Consider the following 15,038-nt stretch of genomic DNA (forward strand, 5'->3'; position numbering starts at 1 on the left):
AGCCAAAATTACGCATAAAGAACAGTTTAATAGACAAATACAAGTTCAGATGGACATAAAGGGTTTCAGAGGTCACCAAGCCTCTGAGATCGACCAATACACAAATAAATCCTCTTTTTCCTTTGAGAGATATGCGATAAAAGCATGCGGTCAAAATTCCTTTACAATGGCATCCAAATTACATATATACTGGTTCATGTTAACAACCAGACCCTAAAATAGAGGCTTAAATTTATTACAACTATCAGTTCTGCGAGACATCCTCCTTGAGAACCTCCACTATGCTAACTAATCCTATTTATTCAGCGAGATATTCTCCTCGAGAACCTCCACTATGGCTTAACTAATCAACACTTATTACATCATGATTTATTCCTTGATTCTATCCCTATACTAAACTAGAAAAACATGGAAATTGATGGCTAAAGGATCCCACTCCTTTTCTTGTAGATTTTTTTGTATTTTTGGAATAAGTTTGAAGTTTTTTCCCCCAAGTCTCATGCTCCTGCATCACAAAACCATGTTAAAAATCATGGAAAGAGCCTAACTCTATGAAACATATCCCATGTTTTGAGAGTAGTATGCTCTAGTGAAAAGGGGAAACGCGCCGCTAGTGATTTCCCTGAACACATCAACTCGAGAAGAAATTACCATACTGAAAGAATTGTTGAATAAAAATGCTATTAAAGTGAATGTAATTAGTGATAAGGAGAGGTTGTTAGTACATGTTGGAGATAATGTGGGTAAACCCTTGTTGAGAGCTAGAGCAAGACAAGTTGCAGAGCCCAAGGACCATATAGGCAGCAGAGCGAATGGAGGAACCGAGTGACAAGTGAGTTAGGGTTACCTACCGTAACAAACCTATATCGAGAAGCACGCGTTGGATTAAAAAATCCTCATCCAACGACATAAAAACTTCCACTTTCCAGTCATTCCATGACCAACATGTGTCAATTCAATCCCCATCGAGAAGGTTCTAGACCTTACCACATCTGAACTTTGGATAGGGTTCTGAATGTAATTGAACATTAATATTGACATGCCAAGATATGTGTGGAGTGCATTCAATCATATGATAATTTTATTGCAAATGTAAACTATGCTATTAAATTCATGGGTGTGAAATAATTGTTATATGAAACATTGTGTAATGTACAATCATGAGTTATGAAATGTGGGTAATTTTTTTATTTATTTATCATAATGCTATAGTAATATATAGTAATACATGTTACAAGCGTATCAGAGCACAATTTCAACACTGTGACCTAATTGGGCAGTGGTAGTGATGATAGGTGTGTTGATGTGCACAAAGTAAGAAAGTGAATAGGTAAAACAACTTATGATGACGAGAGGAGTTAGAGGTTAGTTTCCATGAAGACCAATGATAGAAGAAACTTCTACACCAAATCCTAAAGAAAATCCAGAAATGTGGGTGCAACTGGGCGCATAATGGTTGAACCGAACGAGTATGTTTCTTGAAACTAATGAATAGTTGTAGGATGAAATGCTTTGAAGAAGAACAAACAATGAAAGACTAATGGGCAAATAGGAAAGGATCTTAAAGAGCCTCTCAGACATACAAAACCATAGAACCACTAGTACTTGTCCTGAACATAGAACCAGAGATGATGAAGAATATCAACATAAAGATAAGGATACTCCGGAGGGGAGTCACACCTAGAGGATCGATGGAAACATATTTAAGAATGAAGAGGAACCGGGTTATTTCTCAGATTAAAAGAAAGTGATCAAGCAGAAACCGGAATTGCAAGGGGGATTTAGAAAGATTAAACCCCCAACCTTTGATGGTGAAGCAAAGGAAGTTGTCGAAGCTTGGATCATCAATATAAAAAAATAATTTGAAGTCTATGAATATGAAAGTAACCTCAAGGCCAGATTGGCTATCTATCAGCTTCAAGGGAAAGCCACCTTATGGTGGGAGGAAATAAACATAGTGCAAGGGATAGAGGAGTAGGATGTGACGTGGGATGAATTTCAAAAACACTTAAAAAATAGATATCTAACAGAACAATTCTATGATGAAAAAGCTAAAGAATTTCATGACTTAAGATTGGGGAAACTAACTATGGATGAGTTTGGGACCCAGTTTACATCCTTGTTGAGATATGTCCCATATATCTGAGAGAAAAAAGATAAAGTGTAACATTTTATGAACAACATTCTTGCATTCATAAAGGAAAAAATAGAATTTGATAGCCCTAAGACCATGGATGAAATGATTCTGAAAGCTCAAATTTGTTATCAATAGATGAAGAAGAAAGGGGATAGTAGTAAAGGTTGGCCCCAGAAGAAAGGGAAGAAAAACAATCAAAATTTCAAAGGCACTAAGTCTCAAGTTTTAAAAACACACAGAAAAGTTAGTCAAACAAATAGCTTGGAATAAATCATCAAGAAACTAGGTGGCAAGCAGAAACCAAGCCTACTAAAGCATCCAACAAGTCATAGCCCAACCAAGTGTAGAAGCCCCCTTTACAATGTTGGGGCTATGGAGAACCCCACTATTATAAGAATTCCCCCATCGTGCCAGACCTGAACAGGTTTCTAACATGTAAGAAGCATCTATGGTTGGGGAGGTGGCAAGAAGTATGCCCAGGATCAACACTGCGCTAGAAGATCGTGAAGCATATTATCAACCTACTATGATAGAGATGGAAGCTAAGTTAATTAATGAATTTTTGTATATTTTAGTAGTTCGGGTGCAAGTCTAAGTTATCTCGGCCCTAAAGTAGTGGGAAAATGTTGTTTTCAAACCTATAAATTTAAAAACCTCTGGATGGTACAACTAGCTACAAGGGCCAAGAGAAGGGTAAATGCCAAGGTACCAAAATTTTCCATTGAGATAGGGGGGTCAGCACATAAAGGAAAATTTGAATATTTTTCCTTTAGAATCATGTGATCCATTGATAGGGATGGATTGGCTGGAAGGGCATTGGTCCGTAGTAAATTGTAAAGAAAAGTGCATTAGCTACCTCACTGAGGATGGGTCCTAGCAAGAGATCCAAGGAGTTAGAAAACCCATGAGGTTACACCCCATTACTTCCTCTCAATTAGGTAAATGCATCAGAAAAGGTTATGTGATTTATGTTGTTCAAGTTGGGTATTCTAATTCTAAAGATAAGACCGCCACTTTGGGAAACATACCAATAATTTAGGAGTTTGCTAATGTGTTCCCTGAAAACATACCAGGGTTGCCTCCAAAGCGAGATATTGATTTTACCATTGAATTAATTCCTAGAGTAGTGCCAGTATCCAAAGCCCCTTATCACATGAGTGGACTTGAGCTAACTGAGCTTAAAATGCAATTACATGAGTTTTTGGATAAAGTATATATTCGTCCTAGTGTATTGCCCTGGGGAGCTCTGGTGTTATTTGTAAGGAATAAGGATGACACACTGCAATTTTTCATTGATTATAAGAAACTTAATAAATTAACCATTAAGAATAAGTACCCTCTACCTCAAATTGACGATCTTTTTTATCAAGTCAAGGGTGTAACAATTTTCTCTAAAATTTATTTACGGTTAGGATACCACCAAATTTGGGTAAGGGATGAGGACACTTGTAACATGAATTTTAGAACTCCTTATGGACATTATGAGTTTGTCATCTTACCTTTTGGGCTGACAAATGTGCCAACGACATTCATGAGTTTGATGCATGGCACCTTTCATTATTTTTTGGAAAACTTTGTTATGATCTTTATAGATGATATATTGATTTATTCTAAAATTTTAGAAGAACACAAAGAGCACTTACATACGGTGCTGAAAATATTACGAGACTACCAGTTGTATGCAAAATTTAGTGAATGTGATTTTTATTAAAAACAAATTCCGTACTTGGGACCTGTCATTTCAGTTGAATCATAATAGTTGACCCCAAGAAGATCACAACCATTATGGAGTGGTTTGTACCAAAAAATGTATTTGATATATTATATTCTATGTGTATGGTGGGGTATTACTGCCGTTTTATTGAGGGATTTTCCAGGATCACGTACCCCATCACTTCCTTACAAAAGAAGGGAAGGGTTTTTAAGTGGACCAATGAATGTCAACAAAGTTTTGAACAATTAAAACATCTATTAACTACTACTCCTGTATTAAAAATTGCTAACCCAAACAAGGAATTTGTAGTCTGCACAGATGTGTGTCTGGAAGGGGTGGGGACCATGTTAACCCAAGATGGGAAGGTGATAGCATATGAGTCACAGAAGTTGAAGAAACATGAGTAGAGATATTCTGCCTATGATTTAGAATTAACTATCATAGTCCATGTCCTAAAAGTATGGAGGCACTATATTTTAGGAAAAATATTTCCACTAATAATAGATCATAATAGTCTGACAAGTTATTTCAAGAAGCCCAATTTAAATGTCCATCAAGCAAAGTGGCATACCTTCCTTAGTGAATTTTAATTTGGCATCAAGCATTTAAAAGGAAAATAAAATTGTTTTGTGGATGCATTAAGCAGAAGAATACATTTTATTTATGAACTACAATATAATCAAATAGAATTTAAGTTTCTGGAGAAAATTAAAGAGGATGCCTAGAAGGATCCAGAATATAATTTTTTATGGCAGTAAGCTCAACAAGGTAACAACCAAGAAATAAAGTCAGACTACAATACAAATAGAGACCAGTTATTAACTTTAAGGAAAATGATAGACTTCCCCAACCAAATTTATGTTAAGGGACCGATTCTGGACGAATTTCACAAGAGCCCTTACACTTCTCATCTTGAATACCAACAAATGTTTTTAGCAATAAAAAAATATTATTATTGGCTCAGAATGCACAGGGATATTACAGAATATTTGACAAAATGTATGGAATTTCAGCAAGTCAAAGCTAAACATCAATACCCTGCTGGTCTTCTATAACCAATACCTATACCTGAATGGAAGTGGGAGGTCATTACAATTGATTTTATCACCGAGTTAACAAAATCTAAAAAGAACAATGATTCAATCATGGTAGTGGTGGATAAACTCAGTTAAGCAGATCATTTCATTGTGGTACAATCTACCTTCAAGACAATCCAAATTGATGACATTTTTATGAAAGAAGTATTCTAATTGCATGGTATTCCTAAGGTAGTTATATTTGACAGAGATGTAAAATTCACCTTCACATTTTGGAGAGCCCTTTTTACAGGGTTGGGAAATCAACTCTAGTTCAACATTGCATACCATCCACTAACTAATGGGAAAACTAGACATGTGAATCAAGTACTGGAGGATATGCTTCAAATGTATGTTATGTACCAACCTAGTAAGTGGGAAGAATATCTTTATTTGGTATAATTTTCATATAACAATGGGTATCATGAGTCAATAAAGATGAGCCCCTTTGAAGTGTTATATGGAAAAAGATGTAGAACACCTACAAATTCGAACAATCTTGAAAATAGATTAATGCTCGGTATAGAAATGTTTGAGGAAATGGAACGAAGAGTGAAGAAATTAAAAGAAAAATTAAAAGTTTCCCAAGACAAGCATAAAGCTTATGTTGATCGGAAAAGAACGTATTGAGAATTTGAGGTTAAAGATCATGTATATGTGCCAATCAAGAACAATAAAAGCACTTTGAGATGGACTTGTTGTCAAAGCTTGCCTCTCGCTTCTATGATCCTTTCCAGATATTAGAAAGAATTGGATCACTGGCTTATCGACTAGCCTTACCCAGTCGTATAAAATTTCATAATGTATTTCATGTCTCACTGTCAAAATGATATGTGTATGAACCTAGGAATGTGATTCACTGGTAGAATATTCAGGTTGAACTGGATGGAGAGTTCTTGGTAGAACCTCAGCGCATCCTCAATTAGAGAGAAATAACGCTACTAAGGTGAGCCATCACCTAGGTTAAAATGTAATGGAAGAACTTCAGCCTGGAAGAAGCCACCTGGGAAGATGAGAAATATATGCGAAAAAATATCCGGAATTATTCTGAAGATTAGTTTGAACACCGAGGACGGTGTTTCTCATGATAGGGGGAAGATGTAATACCCCGATGTTGTGAATATTTATTTACCAGTTAATTACTTTTACTCTATTTAACTCAGTTAATTATAATTTATGATAAGATATGGTAGGAAACTTTACACTAAGATAAATGTAAGGAAATTGAATTGATGGAAACGATATGATGTTTTGAAGGTTACGGTTGTTAATCAAGAATAGTAGATAAAAGAAAATTGTTTTTTCTTTTAATTAAGTATTTTCCAGACAACTGAATCAATTATCAGTTCTTTTTCTTTCTTCCTAGAGTGGGATAAAAACTCCCATCTCAGTGGAAAATAGGGATAGCAAAAAAATAAGAACTGGAGCAAAATACAGAACATTGTGATAATGGCACCTTATTGTTTGGTTAAGGAGTTCTTGAGTTGGACTTAGAGCTAGTGAAAACCTTAAATTGATTCATGAGATTATAATATTGGACTGGGTTGGAATAGTCTTGAGGTTCAGGTACAGGTTACCTCATTCGACAAATTATGTGGAAATGAAGAGGCTCAGGGGGATACCAAATGTAATTGCCAGTATCGTGGCTGGGTGGTGAGACTTTCCTACTGACAATATTTACAAGCCATTAAAAAGATAAGTACCTCTGAAAATCTTATAATTTGTGTTTTACTCTATTTAGAAGGAAAAAGGGCTTCTATGTTTTCTTTATATTGCTAGAAAAAAAACCTATAAGTAAAGAATGTAGTGAAATAATGACTATTTTCTAAACATAATCTGTTGAATCTTTAAAAGAATAAATTGTAGAATCATTTATATAGTATTATCTTTGTTCAAAAAATTCTGAGTGAACAAGTATTACAAGGAAATGTAGTTTATGTGTGATGAAATTTGGCTTAAATTCGAAACCTAATAGGTTCGATTTTCGGTTGAGCCTTAGGGTTACAAGTGCAACCCAGGCAGTCCAGAAACTAGTTGTATTGGACTGTTAATCACCTGTAGGACAACGGACAGGTCCCAACTGTCCAGGTCGTGGCCACTACAGGGTGAGCAAGGAGAGAAGTCATAAGAAACTGGGTTAAGTAATGTATTAGTGAACCCTTTTATGTATTAAATATACTTGAATACCTTTGAGAAACTGTTGACACCTAATCATCAGGATTGGGTGAATAAGTGTAACTAATGTAAATAAATAATAAGAAATATGAATAGTCACCGGGAGATGAAGTGAACAGTCTCTCCCTCATGTATATAATAAAGACCAACTTGAATGAATACGAATAAGTTGTTTTTGAGGAGTTACTGCCTGGTCTGACTGCCATTGTAACTCCCTTCTGCCATTTTTTAGAAATCTGGGTCTGCCCTCTGCGTGATAATCAGGGTCTAGCCTCTGCTTGATAATCTGGGTAACGCTTGAGCTTTTGTTGCTCTCTCCATGTTGGTATAACAACGCTCCATTGCAAGACCTGCTCCATCTTCAATTTACCGTTATTCTCTGACATGGTATCTGACAAGGTATTATTCGCTGCTCTGATGATTGACTTTATTTTTTACACTGCTCCGCTCTGACTTTTGTTTTACATAATGCTCAACAAAAGATGGTTAGGTTTGGGTAGGCATATTCATTCTTTGCCCGCTCGAGAGAAGGAGGCCCTGCTCCCATCACTTTAGGTGAAAGCTTACCTAATGGGTGAAACCCTTCATCTTCCAAACTTGTATAGACATTCTTCTACTTACTGGAAAATTGATGTTTCAATTTTCTCTTGCTTGAAGGTTCTATAAGATACTTACCTGAGTTCCTTTTTACTGTCACGCAGAAAAAGGAGAAGTTATATACAGGGCTTTATCTCCTGGAGCTTTGGCATGCATGAATGAAACAGTATATTCATGCTATGTCTATAATTCAAACCTTAGTTCTCCAAGTTCTAGGTTCCTTACGCTGTTGAATACACCATACAACGCTGCCTCAGTCTCCACACAAATGCTAATGGCCAGCGTTCCATTGATATTCTATATGGATAGAATTTATAGTTTTTCTCTAGGCACACATTAATACTGCTCGAGGCACACATTAGTTCTGCTCCAAGGTACGCAGTTCTACTCCAAGGCACGCAGTTCTGCTCCAAGGCATGCAGTTCTGCTCCAAGGCACGAATTAGTTCTACTCCAGGCACGCATTACTTATGCTCTTTGGCTAGTTGGTGTGAAAATATTTGCGTCCCCGGAAGAATTGAAGACTGAGAGACAGAAAAAGAAAGAGATGTATTTTTCAATGAAAAAGTATGCAGTCAAGGTGTAAAGCATAGGATTTGAGCTTTCATGCAAGTTGATATTGAGCAGTTGATATTGTTTATCTTTTATTTTCTCTTGAATTGCAACCATATTGTAATGCAAAAAAAAATTGGTGATATTCTATATGGATAGAATATAGTTTTGCTCTTTGTATATTAAATCAATTTCTTACCTAATCAAGAAGGAAGAATAAGGCTGTATTATTTTGAAGCACATTTTTCCAGAAGAAGTATTTTTTTTACAATATGCATTCAATCATATCTATTGTGGGAATAGTTCTCACTGGCAAGGAAAACTATCCTGATTGGTCCCGGATGATAAAAGACACCCTCATTTTCAATGAGTTGTGGAAAGGAGTTTGTATTGGAGACGTAGACAAAGAGCCAGAACAAACTACCTCAGACAAAGAGTTTGCCATTTGGGAAAATAAGAACAACAAATCCTATCCATTAATTATAGCATCTGTAAGTGAAGAGGTGAGTCACCATATTTCTCCATTTTCAACTACTTTCGAAGCCTTACAAAGGTGAAAGAACTCTATGACTCACATTCTGCACTTGAAGTTGTTCAACTCATGATTAAACTCTTCACTCTTGAAATACAAAATAATGATCCTCTTTCTCTTGCATCCGAAGTAAAATCTATAATGCATGATATCAAAGCCACTAAGGTTGAATTGAATATTCTTCTTATCACTTTTCTCAAGGCACTTTATCCTACTTACTCCAATTATCTTGAGTCATTGCAAGCAAATGGAAATCTCAAAGATATTACCTTTCACTCTCTTGTGAAAAAATTTGTTGAAAGAGAGAAAGCTTTTGGAAAGAAGACAGCGCCTCAATCTTCTAAAGAGGTTGTCTGCCTTGCTCATAAAGAAAATAATCTTGCCCAAGATTCTTCAAGAGGAAGAGGTGGTCGAAGAGGAAGAGGAAGATATTTCAGAGGCAAGGGGGGCAAACACTCTCAAGGAGAAAAGTCATATTTGCACTACCTACGCTGCAAAAGAAATCGATCACATGATGCCTCTACATGCAAGTTATCTTGGGACAAAATTGAGTTGCAAAGAAATCAACCCAAAAGTAAAACTAATGACAAAGACAAAGGTAAAGCACCTAAATCCACTCATTATGTTGTGGCACAATGTAATATCAGAGTAAATGAAGACTTATTTAATGCTTCACTTGCTTCTTGGAAAAATGATTGGTTGCTTGACTCAAGAGCAACCTGCCACATGACTCATAGGAAATATTTTTTTGAAGAATTTACTAACAATGTTGATGGAGTAGTATACTTTTCAGACCAATCAAAAATCAAGCCATTAGGGCTTCGCAAAATCAGGCTTAAATTGCCTGGTCTTCTAGAATTCCTTCTGCTTCATGTTCTATATCTCCCACAACTCAAGAGAAACTTGTTGTCCTTGGTCCACATCCGCCAGCAAGGTCACTCCATTCATATGTTTGATGGCAAGCTTGAGGTGAGAAAAGCATCTGACCACTCACTTCTCATGAGGGGAATAGAAGAAGAAAGGCTTTTCAAGCTGCAAGGTACCTCTGCTCGTGCACAACATTTCTCATACAATTCTCATTATGAAAAAGGTACACTTCCATCAAGTTTATTATGGCATGCTAGATTTAGACATTTGAACTATGACAACCTTTGCTTGTTGAAGAAAAATGGTGTTGCGGGTTTGCTTACAATTCCTAGGAAACTTAAGCAATGTGATGCTTGCATTCTAGGAAAGCATAGCAAACAGTCTTTTCATGATTCACATTCAAGTGCACATAGAAAACCTGAACTCATTCATTCAGATTTATGTGGTCCAATGCCTATTCCTTCTGCAAATGGAAATAAATATATGATGACATTTATTGATGACTACACCAGAATGTGTTGGGTTTATTTATTGAAGAACAAATCTGATGCTTTTCAAACATTCAAGAACTTTCATAAATGGATTGAAAATGATGCACAATCTCATATTGGCTCTATTTGCACTACTAATGGAAAAGAATACACTTCAAATGAATTTGAAAACTATCTTCGCCAACATGGGATCAAACATCAAAAAATTGTGCCTTATAATCCCCAACAGAACGGTGTAGCTGAAAGAATGAACAGGACAATCTTAAATATGGTGCCCTCCATGATGTTTTTCAAAAATGTAAAGTTGATGTTTTGGGCTGATGCAGTTCTATGTGCTGTATATATAAAGAATAGATGTCCATCTAATTCTATTAGAAACAAGACTCCATATGAAATGTGGTATGGGCATATTCCTTTGGTAAATCATCTCAGGGTCTTTGGTTCCACCTATTATACCTTGATACCAAAGGTACATAGAAACAAACATGGTGCAAGAAGTCATAAGTGTATCTTCCTAGATATTCAAACACCTCTAAAGCATACTGTCTCTATGACGAAGTCAATAAAAAGTTTGTTGTATCTAGAGATGTAATCTTTCTTGAATCATCCAAAACTGACAATGATGTTGAGCGGCAACTTAATCACTTGGATAAATTCGCAAATGCAAAATCATTTCAAGAATTTGATAATCAGATTCCACATCTTGAAGGGGGGATTCCTATAGTAGATCAACATGTGGAATCTTCTTCTGAATCACTCTCTCCCCCGCATGAAACTCCAACAACGGATGATGTTTTAAGTGATGTGATTGATAGAATTGGGAGACTCAATCTTGATTTAGTCCCAAATCAATCAACGGAGAAGCCTGGACCATCTGAGAAAGGTCCCCCAAAGTGGCTGATAAAGACACTTGAAAGTGTTCATCCTTATGAGGTTGGAAAGACAAGAACTAGAAATTCAAACCGACAAAATGGAGGTGATGTAGATGACTCTGATTCACCTGTTGATATGGATGTTTCTTATGATTGTGAATTGAATTTGTCTACAGATTTTGAACCAACTTCCTTCAAAGAAGATGCTTCTCATGATGAATGGAAAGAAGCAATGCAAAATGAGTATGATGCCCTGATAAAGAATGGCACTTGGAAGCTGGTTGCTCCTCCATTAGGAATCAAACCAATTGGCTACAAGTGGGTCTACAAGAACAAGTATAAAGTTGATGGCTCACTTGACAAGCACAAAGCCAAGCTTGTGGCAAAAGGTTTTGCACAGAAGGAAGGGGTCAATTATGAGGAAACTTTTTCCCCCACAACAAAATGGGCTACCATCCGGACACTCTTTGCCCTAGCAGCTCAAAACGGTTGCAAAGTCCATCAAATGGATGTAAAAGTTGCTTTCTTGAATGGAGATCTAAAAGATAATGTTTTTATATCCCATCTTGAAGGATTTACTGTGAAAGGACATGAAAATAAAGTATGCAAACTTGTGAAATCCTTGTATGGACTCAAACAAGCACCACGAGCCTGGTATGAAAAACTAATTGAGCATCTTCTGAAACTCAATTTCAAACATTATGATCTTGATGATGCAACTTTATTTGTCAAGAAAGTTGTCAAAACAGTTGTATATCTTGTGGTATATGTAGATGATCTTTTGATGTCAAGGGATAATGAAAGCTACATTGCATCCATAAATAAGGAATTGAAGAAAGGTTTTGAAATGACTAATTTGGGTTATGTTCATTACTATCTTGATATTGAAATAACTCAACATCCGAAGTCCATATTCCTTTCCCAAAAGAAGCACATTGGAGATCTGTTGAACAAGTTTGGCATGACAGAATGCAATCCTGTTACTACTCCAATGGAACAAAACTTAAAGCTCACATCCATTGAAGGAAAAGAATTTGAGGATGCAACAAAGTATAGATAGCTTGTAGGAAGTCTCAACTACCTAACTACTACCAGACCGGCCATTTCGTTTGCTGTTGGAATCCTCTCCAGGTTTATGCAAAAGCCTTGTGAGGGACATTGGTTTGCTACAAAAATAGTTCTAAGGTACTTGAAGGGAACTCAAGACTTTGGAATCAAGTATACACAGGTGGACGACTTTAGCTTAATTGGATACTCTGATTCAGACTTCGATGGAGACAAAGAAACTGGGGTATCTACTTCAAGTTATGCTATGAGTCTTGGATCAGAAGTTATCTCCTGGAGATCACGCAAACAATCAATTCCAGCAGATTCCAAAACAGAAGCAGAATATGTGGCAGCAACTGAGGCAACAAAAGAAACTGTGTGGCTCAGGAAAATTCTTGAATATTTGTAGGCAAAACAAGAACAATCGACTCCACTCATGATTAACAATACCTCGGCAATAAAGTTGGCCAAGAACCCAAAGTTCCATGATCGAACAAAACACATCAATACTAAATATCATCTAATTCGACATCATGTTGAGGCAAAAACAATCCATCTCCACCATTGTTCCACTAATGAGCAAATTGCAGACATCTTCACCAAAGCGCTTGGTAGAGAAAAGCTTGAACAATTCAGAACGATGCTTGGGCTCACCAACATCCCTTCAGATTAAGGGGGGAATGTTGACACCTAATCATCAGGATTGGGTGAATAAGTGTCACTGATGTAAATAAATAATAAGAAATATGAATAGTCACCACAAGATGAAGTGAACAGTGTGTTCCTCATGTATATAATAAAGACCAACCTCAATGAATATGAATAAGTTGTTTTTGAAGAGTTATTGTCTGGTTTGACAGAAACCACTAAAATAGAGGAAAAAAACATGCATGCAGTATACCTAAGGAAGGACGAGAAGTGGTTGAGTCATAATATTAATAAAAACCCATGTAAAACTTAATACAGAAAAATATACATTGATAGAGACGAGTCGATATAGATTACAAAAAGAAGAGCTTAATTAGGAAGTCCATATTCACGTCTACATAGAGAGGAGATAGTAAACTTATGAAATTATATAATCTATTAGAAACCAACCGTAGTAAAATGACAAGTTTATCGAAGAAACAAAATGGGTTCTTGGAACATAGAACACTAAAATTAAATCTTTGACATAAACAAAAAGAACTTGGTTACGACGAGTCGATGGTTGGCCATTAAATAACAAGGATAGACCATGGTCTAGTATTTTGAAAAGAAGAAAAAATAAATTATCCATACAACGCTTACACATTGAAAATTAAAAAGAAAACAGACAGAGTACCCTTATTCTGTAACAGAAAGATTAATGTCTCATATTTGCTTCAATTAAACTTAGATAATCCAGGTAAGAACACCCATCCAGCGAAACCCCAAAAAATTATGCTAAGACAGAGGACCTGGTGTGGGAATCTGCATCTGCTGAAAGTTGTTATTGTTGCGATGCAAGGGAGCAGAGCAGATTAACCTTGGAAATCAACCAAAAGAAAAATAGAACGACGAAATTATATGAACAAGCATAATCGATTAAACAAGAGAAAACTCAGAGAAAATTATTATGCAGGTTGGCACCATCACCTGTGCAAGGGAAGAGCCAAAAATAACTCTTGGTTGAACTCGGTACAACTCATATACCGAGACAATGGAAACCTGAAACAAAACGCAGAAAAAGAAAACTTACAACCTATGAAAATGAGAAAACCCTCTTGTGAATAATGAATTGAGGTAGAAATTTCCAGCACTGAGAGACTTACCACAGAAATAAGGAGAAACCCCATGCAAAACGTGGAAAGATCGTAACTCCATGACCAATATCCCATGTCCTGAGAGTAGTATGCTCTAGTGAGAAGGGGAAACACAATTCTAGTGACTCTCTTGAACACATCAATTGGAGAAGAAATTACTATGAAAGAGTTGTCGAAGAAAAATGTTATTACAATGAATGTAATAAGTGATAAGGAGGGGTTGTTAGTACCTGCTGGAGATAAAATGGGTAAACCCTTGTTCAGAGCTGGAGCAAGACAAGTTGCAGAGCCCAAGGGCCACACAGGCGGCGGAGCGAATGGAGGAACCGAGCGATAGGCGATCTATGGTTAGTTTCCCTAACCAACCCAGATCGAATAAGAAGTGTTGGATCAACAAATCATTATCCAATGGAGGAAAAAATTCCACCTGCCGGCATCCCATGACCGACGTGTGTCAATTCAATACTCGTCATGAAGGTTCCAGACCTTACCACACCTGAACTTTGGATAGGGTTATGAATTTAATTGAACATTAATATTCATATGCCAAGAGTTATGTGTGGAGTGCGTTCAGTCATATGATAATTTTATTTCAAATGTAAATTATGCTATTTAATTCATGGGCGCGAAATAATTGTTATATGAAACATTTTATAATTTACAGTCATGAATTATGAAATGTGGGTAATTTTTATTTTATTTTATGAGCATGCTATAGTAATATATAGTAATATATGTTACACTTATGGTATAAAATATATTAAATAACATAAATCTAAGTTGAAAATTTTCCTAATTCAAAAAAAAATCCTTGTATATAATATGTTTTGGTCATATTTACATGATACATGTATGAAGAGATTGGTAAAATATTGTATTATTTTTTTTAAGTGATGCGAATTCTATATTAGGATAACATTTTGACGTTGGATTGTAAGTTGTACAGTAGGAGATTACAATTGTCTTGAAACAAATTGTCACCTATTATGGTTATTTGTTGCATACTTTCCTCATGTACTAAGGGTCTAAGGGTCTTTAGAAGTAAAAACTTTCCAAATGGTTTATTAAATTTTGTAATATTTACAAAACTTAAATATTGAATTTAGTATATAAATCTTTTAGAATGTGTTTCAGTATTTTACAAGTCTAGAAGGGGCAAGTTCAAGTCAAAATTTGTCTTACTTACATAATTGTC

The 15,038-nt window shown here is 35.9% G+C and overlaps 1 protein-coding gene across 1 annotated transcript; it reads right to left on the bottom strand.

Annotated features, from left to right (window-relative positions):
* Nucleotides 1–13,257: 13,257 nt before the first annotated feature.
* Nucleotides 13,258–14,285, bottom strand: LOC149237118 (uncharacterized). The gene is made up of 4 exons (XM_089369153.1): nt 14,074–14,285; nt 13,853–13,921; nt 13,677–13,748; nt 13,258–13,566 (listed from the first exon to the last, which is right to left on the bottom strand). Exons 1-4 carry the CDS (start codon nt 14,283–14,285, stop codon nt 13,485–13,487), a joined length of 435 nt encoding a protein of 144 aa, XP_089225279.1. The 3' UTR covers nt 13,258–13,484.
* Between the last annotated feature and the right edge of the window lie 753 nt (nt 14,286–15,038).

Source organism: Pinus tabuliformis, chromosome 8 (assembly GCF_031772625.1).
Source record: "Pinus tabuliformis cultivar Carrire ecotype Pingquan chromosome 8, CPIR1, whole genome shotgun sequence".
In the NCBI taxonomy this organism is placed as follows: Eukaryota; Viridiplantae; Streptophyta; class Pinopsida; order Pinales; family Pinaceae; genus Pinus; species Pinus tabuliformis.